The sequence below is a fragment of the Ochotona princeps genome, chromosome 8 (assembly GCF_030435755.1).
Source record: "Ochotona princeps isolate mOchPri1 chromosome 8, mOchPri1.hap1, whole genome shotgun sequence".
NCBI classification, from domain to species: domain Eukaryota; kingdom Metazoa; phylum Chordata; class Mammalia; order Lagomorpha; family Ochotonidae; genus Ochotona; species Ochotona princeps.
The window spans coordinates 64,486,286-64,503,895 of NC_080839.1; the positions used below are offsets into that span (position 1 = coordinate 64,486,286).

Below are 17,610 nucleotides of genomic sequence, written 5' to 3' on the forward strand. Positions count from 1 at the left end.
CTGCTGCCTCAGAGAGTATGCACTAGCAGAAGCTGGATTAGGCAGAGGGTCCAGGACCCACACCCAGAGACTTCAACATGGAACCCAGGCACCCAAAGGAGTGGCTTCAACCATTTTGCCAAATGCCCATTGTCTAGAAGAATGTCTAAGGGGCTACTTGAATATATCTTAAATCTCCCAGAGGTCTCAAATTTTTTAAAGAGCATTTTCTTTTTAGCTTCATTTTATCTGAAAGGCAGATTTATAGAGAAAAGAGACAGACAGCAAGATCTTCCATCCACTGGGTTCACTCCCCGATGGCTACAATGCCCACAGCTGAGATGACCCAAAGACAAGAGCAGAGTCTCCTCCAGGTCTCCTATGGGGTGCAAAGGCCCAAGGACTTGAGCCTCCACTGCTTTCCCAGGACAGAAGCAAGGAGCTGGAATAAAGTGGAGCAGCCGGAACATGAACTGTCACCCATAAGGGATATATGTACCTCAGGCTGAGGCTTAGCCTAATATGCCATTATGCTGGCCCCAAAAACACAGTTTTAAAATTCTTACACACTGAGACACAGGGCTAATGTCTGAACAATTATGAAATTCTATGTATCTTATTATTCATTAATAATGAATACATACCTCTAATATATAAGTACGCAGACACTACTGAATTTTTAAAAATGCACATGTGTAAAGTAATGTCTAATTGAAGGCCAAAGTATTTTGCAAAACTAAAAAAGTAGGACAAGTCAATAATCCCAGTTTGTAATTATGAATACTAGATTTCACATCAGTAAAAACTGAAATTCAGGGGCCCAAAGCAGTAGCCTAGCAGCTAAAGCCCTCACCTAGCACACACTGAGATCCCATATGGGCACTGGTTCTAATCTCAGCAGCCCCGCATTTCCCATCCAGTTCCTTGCTTGTGGCCTGGGAAAGCAATCAAGAATGGCTTAAAGCCTTGGGATCCTGCACCTGGCATGGGAGACCTGGAAGAAGTTCCTGGCTCCTGGCTTCACATCAGCTCAGCTACAACCTTTGCGGCCACTTGGGGAGTGAATCAGCAGATGGAAGATCTTCCTTCTCTGTCTCTCCTCCTCTCTGTCTATCTGACTTTACAATAAAAATGAATGTATCTTTAAAGAAATTGAAAATCAGATACAGTACTACCCAATGCCAAGTGCTACATTCATACTGGTAGTCTCATGAAATTATGACATACAAATTTACTAAGTCATCAACTGTTCAGAATCTCAAAAGCCTAAGATTTATAGTCCATTCAAAAACCAAACGCGGGCCCGGCAGCGTGGCCTAGCGGCTAAAGTCCTCGTCCTGAACACGCCCCGGGATCCCATATGGCGCCGGTTCTAATCCCGGCAGCTCCACTTCCCATCCAGCTCCCTGCTTGTGGCTTGGGAAAGCAGTCGAGGACGGTCCAATGCATTGGGACCCTGCACCCGCGTGGGAGACCTGGAAGAGGCTCCTAGTTCCCAGCATCGGATCGGTGCGCATCGGCCCGGTGTGGCTCACTTGGGGAGTGAATCATCAGATGGAAGATCTTCCTCTCTGTCTCTCCTCCTCTCTGTATATCTGACTTTGTATTAAAAAAAAAAAAAAATCTTTAAAAAAAATGCATTCTTTTTCCCACATTCATCAGCCAAGAATCACACATCTGTCTCAACATGTCACTTTTCTGGATGCTACTCAAACTACCTTGATTCCCTACCACATTCATCGGACCTTCCTAAATAAGAAAAACCTCATTATTTTGAGCATGGGCTGAATGCTTTTTTTTAAACATTAGCAAAATATGTCAAAACTTGACAAGAAGAATTGTTAGGTCAAAAAATATTTAAAGTCAGTACTCCAACTAATAGAGAAGAGAAAAATTAATCATCTTTATCCAAAGTCACACCAAAACAATAAACAACAAATACAATCCTACCTTAATTTCACTAAATAAATATCACAATATCAAATCACGTTATATTAAGACAACTAGCCCGTTGATGTTATATTAAGACAACTATCCAGTTGATGTCCCAGAACCCTGCAAAGGCTTGGCCACAGAAGGTATGCAACACGAGGCAGGTAAGGTGAAGGCCTGGTTATGTGGACCTCAGGCCATCCCAAGACACAACTTTATCTCACATAGCCAAATATTCCTACTCCTTCAAGATCTAACAGGAGTCCAAATGTTTTTTCTTAAAAGTCTGAAACAGATACACTCTGCATTCAGGAACACAGGTTCAATGGAGTGTGAGGACGAGACTAAAAAGTATTTTGAGAGGAATGGAGATCAAACACAAACGTGTGCAATTAAAGCTAACCCCATACACCCTGCAAGTCCCTTTAGCCACTTAGATTCAAAAAGCAAGAAACCCGATTAATATCCTCCTTAGCATGTACCAGACGGGTGATGCAATATGACTAGCTTCCACTAAAGAAATTGAATGGTTGAAGAACAATACCTACAGACATCTCTACTAGGATGCTCTCCCATGGGAAAAAGGCTCAGTGTTCCATTTTCAACACACTGTAGCAGAATCCATGAATGATAAACCCTGCCCATGATTACAGAGCTTGCAAACATCTCTTAGATGATTCATTCTTAATCATGAATGCACAGCCTGAAAGCACCGATTGTTTGAAGAAAGCCTCTAAAATAAAAATATAGATTAAAAGGAGTACGAGTGGCAAAATGGTACAGCGGGTTAACTGCCACTCGCAATACACGCAGCCTATCCTGGAATGCCAATTCAAACTCTAGTTGCTCCACTTTCAATTCGGTTTCCTCTCAGAGTACCTGGGAAAGCAAGGGAGGATGGCGCACTACCTATGTGGGAGATCCAGGAAGAATTCCTGGCTGCTGGCTTGGGTCCTGCCCTGGCCTTGTCTGTGGTGGACATTTGGGGAGTGAATCAAACGACAGACGATCCCCAGCTCGTTCTCTCTTTCTCTTTCTCTCTCTCTGAACTTTGTCATTCAAGTAGATGAAAATAACTTTTTAAAAGTTAAATCTGATGTAATCTCCCAGAAGAACAAATTAACAAAGTGGAGAACAGAAAATAAGACAACCCAGAAAAATCAACATTCAATTAAAAAAAAAAAAAAAAAAAGAATGGGCATGGTGGCCCAGCAGGTGCACCTACCTTCAGCCACCTCCTGGGACACACACAACCTCCAACACAGTTCCTGATTCAAGTCCCAGCTACTCTGCACTTCAGATCCCGGTTCCTGCTAGAGTGCTTCTGGGACAATATCAGATGATAACCCAAGTAGTTGGTTCCCTGTCACCCACATGGGGAATCTGGACAAAGTGCCTGGATCCTGGCTTGGGTGTGGCCCAATACTAGCTATTGCAAGCATTTTTCGCAAGCAGGTTTTAGATATATTCATTCTCTTTCTTTCTCTTTCTTTCTCTCTCTCCTCCTCCCTTCCTCCCTCCATCCCTTCCTGTCTGCTCCCCTCTCTTCACTCTGTTTTCTTCTCCCTCTCTGCTTTTCAAATAAACAAACATTTAGGACAAACAAAACAGAGATGTGAGCATTTGGTACACTGGTTAATAGCCAGTCTATTACTAAAGCAGGAGACAAAAATGGTCTAAAAGAAAGGCAAGCATCCAGGAAAACAACAGAAACAGAAATATAATCTCACCGTTTTGTGTTGAAATAATTTTGAGAGGATACTGAAGGACACAGGAAGATAAATCACTGGACTAAGCACAGCCACAGGGAAAAATCACAGTATATGTGGTCCAACCTTAGAATGCATGTTATCAGGCCTGGGCCTGCTTAGTTGCTACTGTGCAGTAGACAGTATGTCTAGATGCACACAGGTGTCTTGACAGCAGCTCATCTAGGCCAGCAGAGGATTCTGAGTGCCTCATCCAAGGATGAAAAAGCAGAAGAGGTTAGACATCTCTCCTGGCCAAACCTTGCAACATGTTCCTGGTCTGTGGATGCACTAAGGAGGACCTGGTGAGCCAAAAGACCGGGGAAAGATTTTCTTAACACTGGTACAATGAAGTCGAAAACATCTCAGAAACATCAAACCACTCAATAAACATCCTCTGAACACTTCCCCACATCAGGGTCTCCAAGGTGTCATCAAATGACTGTTCCCATCACCAGGTGCTGATGTAATTTGACAGCAAGATATGGCTCCCTCCCCCTCCCCCACTGCAGATACAGGAAAAAAAAATAGAAACCTGTGTCCCACCCACCTTCCTCCATAGGACCCTCCCCCACATTACAGACTTACATGGGGTATGCATCTCACTCAACTATGTAAACAATATTAAAAAGAAAAGAAAAAATCAGTCATTTCAACTTGCATTCCTACAGGATCCTGTAGAATCTCTGAAACCCTTATTTAGATCACTTTCATCACCTGATTACGAGACTGGGAGAGGTGGGAATAGAACCTCAATCTAACCACACCATGCCATATAAAAATTAACATGTAAAACACAAAATCATGAATCTCATGAAAAACAGAACTCTTAGACATCAACTGCATGATCCATAAATGTATCTTGTGAGAATTTTTTAAAATTTATATTTATTTATTTTAAAACAATATTACAGAGAGACAAAGAAAGGTCTTTCATCTGATGGTCACTCCCCATATGGCCTCAAAAGCCATCACTGGGCTAGTGTGAAGCCAAGAGCTTTTCCAGGTACAGGAGCCCAAGCAATTGGGCCATTTTCCACTGCTTTCCCAGGGACATTAGTAGGCAGCTGAATAGAAGTGGAGCAACTGAGGCCTGGCACAGTAGCCTAGTGCCTAAGTCTTCACCTCATATGTGCCAGGATCACATGCTCCACTTCCCATCCAGCTCCCTGCTTGTGGCCTGGGAAAGCAGTAGAGAATGACCTAAGCCTTTGGGACCCTGCACGTGGAAGATCCAGAAGAAGCTCTTGGCTCCCGGCTTCGGATAGGTTCAGCTTGAGCCGTTGAAGCCAACTTGGAGAGTGAACCAATGAATGGAAAATCTTTTCTCTGTATCTCCTCTCTGTTAATCTGCCTTTCCAATAATAAATAAATAAATCTTTAAAAAAAAAAGTGGAGCAACAGGAATTCAAGTGGGCACCCATAAAGGACTCTGGCACTACTGGCAGGCAGCTGCCAGTACACCACAGCACCAGCTCCAGAGAATTCATTTAATTTGGCAGGGAGGGGGGAACAGGGGAGTGACGGCAAAAAATACCACCTACTAGTTCACACCTCAAATGCCCAAAACAGACAACAGCTGGGACTGGGCCAGGCTGAAGCCTGGATCTCCATCCATAGCTTTGAAGCGAGTGGCAGAGATCAGCCACATCTGCTGCTTCCTGGCGTGATACTGGCAGGAAACAGGATCAGAAGCAGAGAGAGACTGACTCCAGGCACCCCAATATGGAACGTAAGGGTCCCAACTAGCAGCTTTACCAATCACACCACAATGCCTGCCCCAGATTTTTAAATTTTTCCTCTGTTGAAAGCCTGTGTAAAAAAGCTGAAAAGACAAGCTACAGACTGGGAGAAAATATCTGCTTATCACATATCGAAAAAAGGAGTAAGATGCTACTTTCCCTCAAGAGACAGAAAAACAGAGTTCTTATCTGCTAGTTTCACTCCCCAAATGCCTCCAACAGCCAGGACTAGATCTGACCAAAGCTGGGAGCTGAAAATTCATTCCAGGTATCCAAGCTGGGCGGTAAGAGCTGTGTATTTAAAAAAAAAAAAAAAAAAAAAAAAAGCTTTGGGGTAGGCGCAAGGACTCAGTGGCTAAATCCTCACCTCGCATGCACCAGATTCGCATATGAGCACCAGTACATTTCCCAGCTGCTCCACTTCCCATCCAGCTTCCTGCGTGTGGCTTGCAAAAGCAGTCAAGGACAGCCCAAAGCCTTAGCACCCTGCACCCACATGGGAGATCCAGAAGAAGCTCCTGGCTCCTGGCTTCAGATCACCTCTGCTCCACTGTATCTCCTTCTCTGTTAATTTGTCTTTCCAATAAAAATAAACTAAAAAAAAAAACTTCCAATAAAAAACTTTTTATTTTAAGATTTATGTTTTTATTACAAAGTCAGATATACAGAGAGGAGAGACAGAGAGGAAGATCTTCCATCCGATGACTCACTCCCCAAGTGAGCCACAACGGGCCGGTGCTGCGCCAATCCAATGCCAGGAGCCAGGAACCTCCTCCTGGTCTCCCACGCGGGTTCAGTGTCCCAACGCATTGGGCCGTCCTGGACTGCTTTCCCAGGCCACAAGCAGGGAGCTGGATGGGAAGTGGAGCTGCTGGGATTAGAACCGGCGCCCATATGGGATCCCGGTGCGTTTAAGGCGAGGACTTTAGCCACTAGGCCACGCCGCCGGGCCCTAAAAAACTTTTTTTAAAGATATATTTTATTATTTTTTATTGGAAAGGCGGATATACAGAGAGGAGAGACACAGAGATGATTCATTCCCCAAGCGGCCGCCAACGGTCAGAGCTGAGCCAATCTGAAGCCAGGGGCCTCTTCCAGGTCTCCCACAGGGGTGCAGGGTCCCAAAGTATTGGGCCATCCTCTACTGCATTCCTAGGCCGGCCACAGGCAGGGAACTTGATGGGAAGTGGGGCTGCTGGGATTAGAACCGGCGCCCATATGGGATCCTGACACATTCAAAGCGAGGACCTTAACCACTACACTATCGCACCGGGCCCAATAAAAAACTTTTAAAAGATACAAGTTAAACAAACTTTTAACAACAACTAAATTCGAAAAAGGGTAACCACTGACATATCTTACCAAAGAGGATACACATATAGCAAACAAGCACATAAAAAAAATTAACCCTTTTGGCCAGTAGAGAAATGAAAATTGAAAACCAAAGTAAGATAATCAGGACACAGCCACCAGAATGGTCAAGATGCAAAGCAGTGACAATGCCAATTGCCAGTGAGGGAGAGAATGCACAAGAACCAGATCACTCACACAGTGCTGCTCGGAGTAGGAAGCCGCACAGTTCTCCTGGAAATGGCTTGGTAGTTTTTTATGAAACTAAACATGCAACTACTAGGTGACCCAGCAACCACACCTCTGGGCAATGAGTACACAAAACCCCACACAGATACCCACAGCAGCTTTAATTCCAGCTAAAATCAAGCAATCAGCCCTAATGTCCCTCAATAAGTGGGTGAATGGTTAAGCAAACTATAGTACGCAGCATGGAATACTACTTAACATCAACGCAGAGTTCTGGGGCCAGCACTCCGGCACGTCACTGACAACATCAGAATCCCATGTCTGCCTCCTACCCAGTTCCTCACTAACACACCTGAGAGCTAGATGGCCCAAGAACTCAGGACTTCAGCTTGCTAACAGAAGGTCGATCAATCTCTCCCTCCTTTCCTCTCTTCCTCCCTTCAAACACATTTTTTTTTAAAGTTATTGATACACATCACTTTAAGACCAAGAAAATTATGCAAACTGAAAGGAAAAAAAAAAAGCCAGTCCAAAAGGTTAACAACCTGTTTCATTCACACAGCACTTGAGAAATGATAAAATTTTGGAAATACAGGGCAGATTTGTAGTGATCAAGGTTTATTGGGAAGAAGTTTGGGTGGGGGCAATGGTTATACAAAACAGGAGGACTGCTGTCCCTTTAATTGTTCAGTAGGCTTGAGTATGATGATGGATAAAATTTACATACAAAATATTTATAAAACTATAAAGAATTTTACACACACATGAGTACAAATAATAAAACTAGGGGAATTTTAATAAGGCCAGTGCATTGCACTTGACAGCAATACCCTGGTTGTGATGTTTTATTACTGTTTTTCAAAAGTGTTACCACAGAGTATCCGGAAAAAGTACACAAGAACAAGGGATTCCCCCTGTATGTTTTGCAATTACATGTGACCTGCAATTATCTTATTTAAAAGTTTTCTAAGACTGCAATAAGCACTGTTCCTGATATGAAAGAAACAAATCAACACCATCATGTTCTGATCTTGATACATTGTACTTTTTTGGATCTCCAGGATAATTTTTCTATCTTCTAATGTTTTACAACCTTGGGTGCTCTGTTCTAGTCATTGGAAACATCGCATTCCATCTCTGGCTGTTTTCACCTCAAAAACACTGAGAGTAGGCCTGGCATGGTGGCCAAGTGGCTAAAGTTCTCACCTTGCACATGCTGGGAACCCATATGGGTGCTGGTTCTAATTCCAGCTGTTCCACTTCCCATCAGCTCCCTGTTTGTGGCCTAAGAAAGCAGTCGAGGATGGGAGACCTAGAAAAAGCTCTGGGCTCCTCGCTTCAGATCAGCTCAGCTCCGGCCATTGTGGCCACTTGGGAAGTGTATCAGTGGACAGAAAATCTTCCTCTCTGTCTCTTCTCTCTGTATATCTGATTTTCCAATAAAAATAAACAAATTTTTTTTTTAAAAAGTAATTTCAAAAGCTTGTTGAAAAAATGAACTAAGAATTCTGATGCAAGAAAAATTTCAAATCTGTATGTAGTATTTTCCATAGTATCTAATTCCCATGAACCATCAACTTCATCTTGATTTTATTTGAAAGGCAAAGATCTTCCATTCATACTGGTTCACTCCCCTAAAGCTATCAACAGCCAGAGAAGAGCCAGGTCAAAGGCAGACACCAGCAACTCCATCCAGATGCAGAAGAGCCTCGGACATTTGAGGCTCCCACCTCTCAGGCTGTGCACTCGCAGGGAAGCCGGATCAGAGGAGCAGCCCAGATCTGAATCAGACATTCTGCTACGGGTTCCAGGAATCCCCAAGCAGGTTACAAGCATCTACACCAAAAGCTCATCCCTCCTAAAAAAAAAAAAAAAAATTAAAGATTTATTTATTTTTATTGCAAAATCAAATATACTGAGATGAAGAGAAACAGAGAGGAAGATCTTCTATCTGCTAATTCACTCCCCAAGTGACCGCAAAGGTTGGAGCTGAGCTGATGTGAAGCCAGGAGCCAGGAACTTCTTCCATGTCTCCTATGTGGGTGCAGGATCCCAAGACACTGGGCCGTCCTCGACTGCTTTCCCAGGCCACAAGCAGGGAGCTGGGTGGAAAGTGAAGCTGCCAGGATTAGAACCGGCACCCATATGGGATCCTGGTGCTTTCAAGCTGAGGACTTTTGCCGCTAGGCCATGGCGCCTGGCCCTTTCTCCCATATCTTATCCATAATTACATGCCATAATCCTTTGGAGGGGGGAACCAATCTTCTCAGCTCTACTTTATGCTGTAAACTTCCAAAAATCAAACAACCTGAACAAAATCTTTTTTAGAAAAATATTTATATACTTATTTTAAAGGCAGAGTTACAGGCAGGGAAAGGACTCAATCCTTCATCCATTGGTTCAGGCCAGAAACTATCCAGGCCTGGGAGAAGGTGACTGGAGGCTAAGAATCTTCCCTGCATTCCACCGCAGGCACAGGAGCAGGGCACTGGATTGTAAGCAGAGCAGCCAGGACTCAAACCAGCACTCCAACACAGGACACTTCACTCCCTGTGGCACAACATCAGATTCCTGAACAAAATCTTGGTTATTAGGCAAGGAGACCTATTGTTTTTCAACTCTGGCAGAGAAAAAGGCATGGAGAGGGAGAACCATACTAACTCCACTTTTCAAATTAAAATTAGGGGGAAAACACACTTTTTTTTAAAAAAAAAGTAACAAATTCTGGGAATGAAAAACACAGCCCAGAATAGGATCAGTCGTGGATCGTAATCAAAAGTCCTTCATCAATCAGTTCTATAACCTGTGTCTTTCCAGTCTGTTTCCACACTGTGAAAATCCAACAGGAGTCATTTCTGCACCAACACTGTATGATGGTAACAGCCCAAGAAGATCTATGAAGATAGGCAAGACAAAGACAGAACTGCCTCTGACAGCTGGAAGGAGTCACACTACCGAATACAAGACGAGACAGGATCCTCCTGACTCACTGACCTGGAATGGGAAGAGTCACCTGTGGTCAGAGTCTTTTACAGAACTTGAGTCAAACACAAAATAGTGTTTTGGCTTTTGATGGGAAGCACAAAATATAACAAAACTTACCATCTGAACTAATTTTTGAAGTTGTGATTAAAAAAAAAAAAAAAAAGTAAACAACGAGGGCCGGCACCATGGCTCAACAGGCTAATCCTCCACCTTCAAGAATCAGAACCCTATACGGGCACCAGTTCATGTCCCAGTTGCTCCGCTTACCACCACGCTTCCTAATTATGGCCTGGGAAAATAGCAGAAGATGGCCCAAAGCCTTGGGATCCTGTACCCACGTGGGACACCCAGAAGAAGCTCCTGGCTCCTGGCTTCAGACTGCATCAGCTCCAACCATTGCAATCACTTGGGGAGTAAACCAGCAGATGAAAGCTCTGTCTCTGTCTCTCTTCCTCTCTGTCAATCTACTTTTCCAATAGAAACAAATCTTTTAAAAAAAATGCTTGTACTGACCATGCATACTTTTTCTTGGCTATTATCTAAAGAACAGCGTGTAGCTACTCACATAGCATTTACATTGTATCAGGTATCAACCACAACCTTGAGATGATATAAGGCATACAGGAGGATCACACAGGTTATCTGCAAATTCTAACCTGCTGAATTATACTTGGGTGCCATAGCATACTTGTGTGGGAGGCAGTCCTGCAATCAATCCACCCAGGATAACGAAAGGGTAGTGTACCACACTGCGAATCATGTATTCCATGACATCATAGGCCTCACAACTTTTTCACCCTGCAAAACTGAAACAAGCTGTTTTAAGTAACTCTACTTCTTCCTCCCCGAGGTCCCTTGTAATTACTTTCTGTTTCCATGCATCTAACCAACTTTAGATACTTCATATAAGAGGAGTCATGCAATATTTGTCTAAGTATTCATTTTAACCACATTTGTGTTTTTATTCATTTTAACTATTTTCAAGTGTGTAATTCAGTGATATTAAATATATTCACACTATTATGCAACCATAACCACTTGCTATACAGTTTGAACATGATTTGGCTCCCCAACATATGCATTTAAGCCCCAAAGTCTTCTATTAATGGTTAATGCGTAGGGGCCCGGCAGCTTGGCCTAGCAGCTAAAGTCCTCGCCTTGAACGCCCTGGGATCCCATATGGGCGCCGGTTCTAATCCCGGCAGCTCCACTTCCCATCCAACTCCCTGCTTGTGGCCTGGGAAAGCAGTTGAGGACGGGCCAAGGCTTTGGGACCCTGCACCCGCGTGGGAGGCCCGGAAGAGGTTCCTGGTTCCCGGCTTTGGATTGGCGCGCACCGGCCCATTGCGGCTCACTTGGGGAGTGAAACATCAGATGGAAGATCTTCCTCCCTGTCTCTCCTCCTCTCTGTATATCCGGCTTCCCGATAACAATAAAAATCTTTTTAAAAAAAAAATGGTTAATGAGTAAATGTTGATGCATTAAAGGCGGAGGTTTGACCCAAATCATACAGTCTTAAGGTAGGGCCTGTGGGAGGTGATGGAGTTGGATTAGGTTGTCAGGGTGGAGCTGCGTGGACTGATCATGACATGAGCCCACTGTCTGTACTTTTTGGCTCACCAGATGATCCTTCTCCTACATGCCCTGTCATTGCTAGCCTCTACCCTCATCAGAGCCAAACTAGGGCATTATCTTCCACTGCCTTCCCAGGCACATTAGCAGGGAGACAGAACAGATAAGACTCCAATCAGTGCTCACGCAAGATGTGAGCATCATAAAAAGTGTCTTAACACACTGCACCACAACACTGCCCCCTCCTTTTTCAAGCCTGAATAATATGCCACTGTGTATAAATACACTGTGCTTATTAACCATTCATTATGATGGACATCTTGACTTGCTTCCGCCTTCTGGCCATTCTGAATGATGCTGCCATGAACCCTGGTATACAAACCATCTACCCAAGTCCTTGCTTCAAATTCATTGGCATGTAACTAAAATGTGGAATTTCAGGATCACATGATAACACCCAATCTTTGTTAAAGAAACTACCATGCCTCCCACAGCACGTGCACTATTTTACATTCCCATACACCAAGGCTCCACTTCCTGCACAATCTCACAACACTTACTACTGTCTTTTTTTTTTTTTTAAGAGTCACCTTAATAGATATAAAGCAATATGTGCCTCGGATTATCATTTCTCTAATTACTGGTGATGGTGAGCATTCTTTATCTGTATATTGGCCATTTGTATTTCTTCAGAAAAACATCTAGTTTTTAATCAATCTGAGGACATGTACAAATGAGAAAAACTGCTTTGGTGCTCTGGCATAACCGCAGTATGAGCTGCTGCCTCAGTTCCAGACCAGGGCCCAAACATGTTAAATACCACAAAGGTTTGGCTCACTTCTCTAAAAAGCAGTAGTGCACCATATACAATGGGCTCAGTTTAACTGAATCAACCAGTTCTTAAATGCAGGTCAGTGGAACCAAACTACAATTCCCAGGTTTAGCAAAAACATTCAGTACCACCAAGGGGAAAAAAAGGAGTACACCTTTTCCAGAGGCAAGAGCCTTTATCAATTTAATTCTTCATGGTGTCCAAGAACAGATACTCCCTAAAGTAGTAATAAGTCTACGGTAGCAAGCAGGATTAACAACACAAAAAACAGCACATTCAGTGGAGTCCACTAAAAATGTATGCTCTGGGCACAAGTTCATGTGTCACAATGGATAATGCTTTCCTGAGCTCAAACTGGCAAGAGTTACATCAGCCACCAAAATCTGCCCATCCAAAGCTAGCACTCTTCAGCAACTACTCTTCAAATAAGATTTCAACTTTTAAGACTAGTGTGGCCCTAAAATAACTGTTGGCCAAACAGTTACTACTCTAAAGTAAAATCTGATCTCAATACACCTCATGTAATGCTCAGAAAGTAAAAAGAAAAAATATTCAAAATAAGCTAGCTCCAATACTATTCCACCTATCCACCTGCCTGCCTACCCGCCTTTATTTATTATTTATCACACACCAATTTACTGCAGGGACTTTTCCAGGTGCTTAACACACATTATCAACAACAACAAAGATCTCTGCCCCTGCTAAACATTCTAGTGCCCTTGGATTCACCCTGAGGTGAATGTGGAACATATTAGCAATTTGTTTTCCAAACTCTGTAACAAATCTGACTATAAATATCAAACAATTTCTAGCATAGACATGTGAAAATTTGAAGTACAGGAAAAAATAAGTGCAACACTGTAAGCATCACAAATCCATTAAAAAAATTCCCCCTTCAAAGAATCAACAACTGTGCCTGAAATGACAGCCTGCATTATTTTGATCAACCAGTCATTCTGAACACCTGCAAGTTAAGTATTTCTTCACAAATTTTAAATGCTTTATCCAGTGATAAACTGTAAATCTTAAAGTCATTTATACTTAAAGTTCTAGATTAAAATAAACTTGGGCCTGGCACGGTAACCTAGTGACGAAAGTTCTACCCTTGCACGCTTGGGATCCCATTTGGGCACCGATTTGTATCCTGGCTGTTCCGCTTCCCTCCAAGCTCCCTGTTTTGAGACCTGGGAAAGCAGTCCTTTGGGACCCTGCACCCGCGTGGGAGATCAGAGGAAGCTCCTGGCTCCTGACTTCAGACTGGCTCAGCTCTAGCAGCTGCAACTACTTGAGGAATGAACCAGCAGATGGAATATTTTTCTTTCTGTATCTCCTTCATTCCGTAAATGATTTTCCAATAAAAAATAAATTTAAAAAATAAATAAATAAAACTCTAGTCAGCTGACAACATTTTAAATGTCTTGGAAGTATTATACATTGAAAATAGTTTGCAGGCAGCACAATGCCGTAGTAATGTGATCCTCTGCCCTGTGGCACCAGGATCCCATATGTGCATTGGTTCCTATTCCAGGCACTCCATTTACGAACCAGCTCTCTCTGCTTACAGCCCTGGGAAGTACCCGAGGGTGGCTCAGACCCTTAGTACCCTGCACCCACAGAGAGACCTTGAAGAAGCTCCTGGCTCCCAGCTTCAAATCAGCTCAGCTCTGGCGGTTGCGGTCATTTGGGGAGTGAACCCAGCAGATGGGAGACCTTCTCTCTCCTCCTCTCTGTAAATTTTACCTTTCAAATAAAAAATAAATCTTTATTTATTTTAAAGAATATAATTCTAATTCTCACCAACCAACTGGCTACTTTAGATTGTTTAGACATGGACTATCTAATATGGAAGTCACTAGTCATATGTGGCAATTGTGCCCTGAAGTGCAAGGCAAAGTGAAAACAAAATGTGAAATATCTTAACAATTTTTAACTCACCTAAAAGAGTTAACTGTGATTTGTATTTATTTATCTCTACTTTTTATCTAAAAAGCAAGGAGGGGAAGTGGAAAGCAGGAAAGAAGAGGGGAAAGAGGGCATGCACACACCCCAGCACATGGCCTGCCTGCAAGGTTCTGCAGCGGCAGGAAACTGGAATCAGAGCAGAGGCAGGACTCGACCCAGGCACCCCAACTGGGATGTAAGCGTTTCTAAGAACACCCCAAACCACTGGGCCAAATGTCCGTCCCTCAAACATTTTTATATCAAAACACAAAAATGTCAGAATCTAATATAAAATTGTTTCAGCAGAACACTAGCAAAAATATCTGGGTGACCACTGTGTGCAGGGCATTCAGTGCATCAAGTAGTACTTCCGCCACACTTTCGCAGCACATTCTACATACAGCTAATACGCACTGTGTTCCTAGCAAGCCCTGGCACATGTTAACTGTCACTAACCCACAAAATCCTCCAACTACCCTAATGTGGTAGACCTTGTAACTGTAATACTAGTTAAAGGGGGGGTGGGGGAGAAATGGCACTGAAAGGTTAAGTGACTTGCCGAAGTTACAAAGGTGGTAACCAGTGGAACCCAGACTAACCCAGCAGGCTTCATCCAAACACCACTTTGATCCTACAAGACTGAGTTTTAACAGAGGGTACATATCCACAAAGACAGTACTACTGCTTCTCTTCCAACTCTCCCCTTCACCCCTCTCAATGGCAGGTTCGAGTTGACCACCTGAAATAAACCCCAAACTACTTCAAATTTGTTCTATGTTGCCTTTCCCTGAAGGGCTTTTCCAGGCCTTGGGCCTTACTCTTATCTGGCTCAACTTCCTGGACACCCAGTCCAGGCAGGCCTGCCCTTCCCTTCCCACTGTAGCACCTTCACCCACACTGTAGCACTTTCACACTCCCTGGGGATGGTTCTCCCGGCAAGGCCCTTCAAGGGTCTGTGGTGCTCACCGCCTCTCCCGCCGGCCTGAACAGTAGTGCCGAGCATTAGGTGCTCAATAAATATTTGCTGATCAGTTTAACCACCTGACCCACCCAGCAACAGCTACAAGTGGAATATTAAAAGCAAGCGGAGCTAGGGAGTGCTAGCCCACAGAACAGAGAACAAATTCTCAGATTCACATAAACGTATGACACAATAGGGTGACACTGAGAACATGATGATCCCACACACACACCTGGAAGAAGGCAAAACATCTATTTCAAATCACCCTCATCTAATTTCATCTCATTACATTCTAGTTTGTTTTCTGAGAATGAATCGAGTAGCAGATAAAGGTGGTGTAAGAAATTCAAACTACAATCAGTAATGCTATAAACTGGCTGAAATTAGGGTAGTTTTGACAATGCAGCAGCGTTCAAGCGTGAATGCAGTTTGTTTTTAAGTAGTTTCAATATTAGTTACATTTAAAAGCCAGGTTTTATTGCACTGCCCCAATGGCGAGCACAGAGGCAACCAGGTGTCCTGTAAGGAATTCAGAATTCGTAGTGTGTCTGGCAAGTGTTGCTTGTACTCTGACTTCAGCACAATTCGTGTTAGTGCCACTCAGTTTTCTAACCAGGGTCAAAAGGGACTTTTCTTGGCACCTGCCTTTTCTTCTCCTAAACAGGAAGCCCATTTAAAAGGCCAACTTTGAGTTCTTACTTCCACATGAAGCAATGCTGAGACACAAGGTGAGAGTATTTTAACAACTACTTAGAGCCGACCGGCCAAACCGTTTCCTGTAAATCCGGGGCAGAGTAAAATAGAAAGAGAGTTGGACTTCACGCCTCAGGGTCCGAGGGCGGACACACACACACACACACACACACACACAGAGCACACCCTCCTGTCTCGAGGAGGACTGAGAGGCCGACCTGCAAGGTGTCCCACCCCAAACACCAAGGGCCTCCGACGGTTTGACACATCAATGGACTCGCCGCTCTACTCTCATTTGCCTTAATGACGCCTAACACAAACCCGGCAAGTTCACTCCAAGCCATGACCATATGGACTCTTGCCTTTGCTCTCAAATACAAACCCAGGCCCTTGATAGTCAGCCAGCCAGCCAGCCAGCCAGCCAGCCAGCCAGCGCCGGCTTCAATTCCAAGCCCTCCACCACGACCTTTCCATATCATATCCCGGTACCCGGAGGAACGCAAATACAGGAGGGGAAAAAGGCCAGGCAAGTAACCAAAAGAGAGAAAACAGTGGGTAAACACCGTGTAATCCTAACAGCAGGAGCTGAGCAGAGAGAGGGGCGACTCAACAGCCGGAGACCGGATGGACAGCACGGGAAGACCCCGCCCCAGCGAGCTCCAAGCCGATTCCAACAGTGAACTTGGGGGCTGTCGTTTGGAATAGGACTCGCTGGAACAAAGGCGTAGAGGACGGGAAACCAAGATGTCTGGAGGGAAAAAGAAACGGCTCCGAGTGCAGAGAGCGCGCGCCCCCTCCTCCCACAGGTCTTACCTATGGTGGAAATAAAGGTGGTGTTGAAGGCATCATCCGAAAAACGAAAAAGGACGCAGGTCTTGCCCACTCCCGAGTCCCCGATCAGGAGCAGCTTGAAAAGCAGGTCGTACGTCTTCTTCGCCATTGGGAGGAGCGGCTCGGGCTCTCGCCGCCGGCGGCCCCAAGGGATCGCTCCTGTTCACTACAGCCAACTCCTCTCTCGGGGCGTCCAGGCCGGAGGACTGGGGGCAACGGGGAGGAAAGCGTGGGAAAGCCGAGGGCTGCCGAGGGCGCGGGCAACCTATGAACGGTCTCGTCGAGCGAGCCCCCGACGGTGACGGCGTCCGGTGCCTCCGAGGGCGGCGACCGCGGCTCCCGCAGCCTCTCCCAGCCGCTCCGCCCGGTTCCGGGGAGTCGGTCCGGACAAAATGGCCTCCCCTCCCCCTTCAGGGCTTGGCTCGGCCGGGACGCTCCCACGGACGAGCAAGAAGGCGGCTAGGCCGTCGAAGGGGGCGCTGCGGGCTTGAGGACAAGCGTCTCTCCCGAGCAGCAACTCGGCGTGCGGGCAGCGAGAGAGGACCCCGAGCCGACCAGCTTAGCTACATAGCCCCCAGGAAGCCGAGCCGCCCCGGCCACAGAGCCACCTTTTCCCCGTGCCCTCTCACGCCGGCGTGCGCGCTGCCTGAGACGCACGCAGGGACGTACGTCCGCCCTTCCCTCGCGCCCTCGCCCTGCGGTCCGCCTCTGCGCACGCGCGCACGAGGGCGTGGGCGCCCGCTGGGGCCGAGAGCCCAGGGCCCCGGGTCTGAGTCGGAACCCGTGCGCGGAGAGGGGCGGAGCCAGGGAGGGCGAGGCCGCGGGCGCGCTCCCTGCGGCCGCCTGATAGGGTGC

The 17,610-nt window shown here is 45.3% G+C and overlaps 1 protein-coding gene across 1 annotated transcript in view; it reads right to left on the reverse strand.

The window, feature by feature from the left end:
* The window catches only part of RAB10 (RAB10, member RAS oncogene family), a 79,287-nt gene extending 61,904 nt beyond the window's left edge, over positions 1-17,383 (reverse strand). The window contains exon 1 of the mRNA XM_004582647.3: positions 16,738-17,383. Coding sequence (XP_004582704.1) covers positions 16,738-16,864 — 127 coding nt within the window. The 5' untranslated portion in view covers positions 16,865-17,383. The remainder of the gene's footprint in view (positions 1-16,737) is intronic.
* Positions 17,384-17,610: the final 227 nt, after the last annotated feature.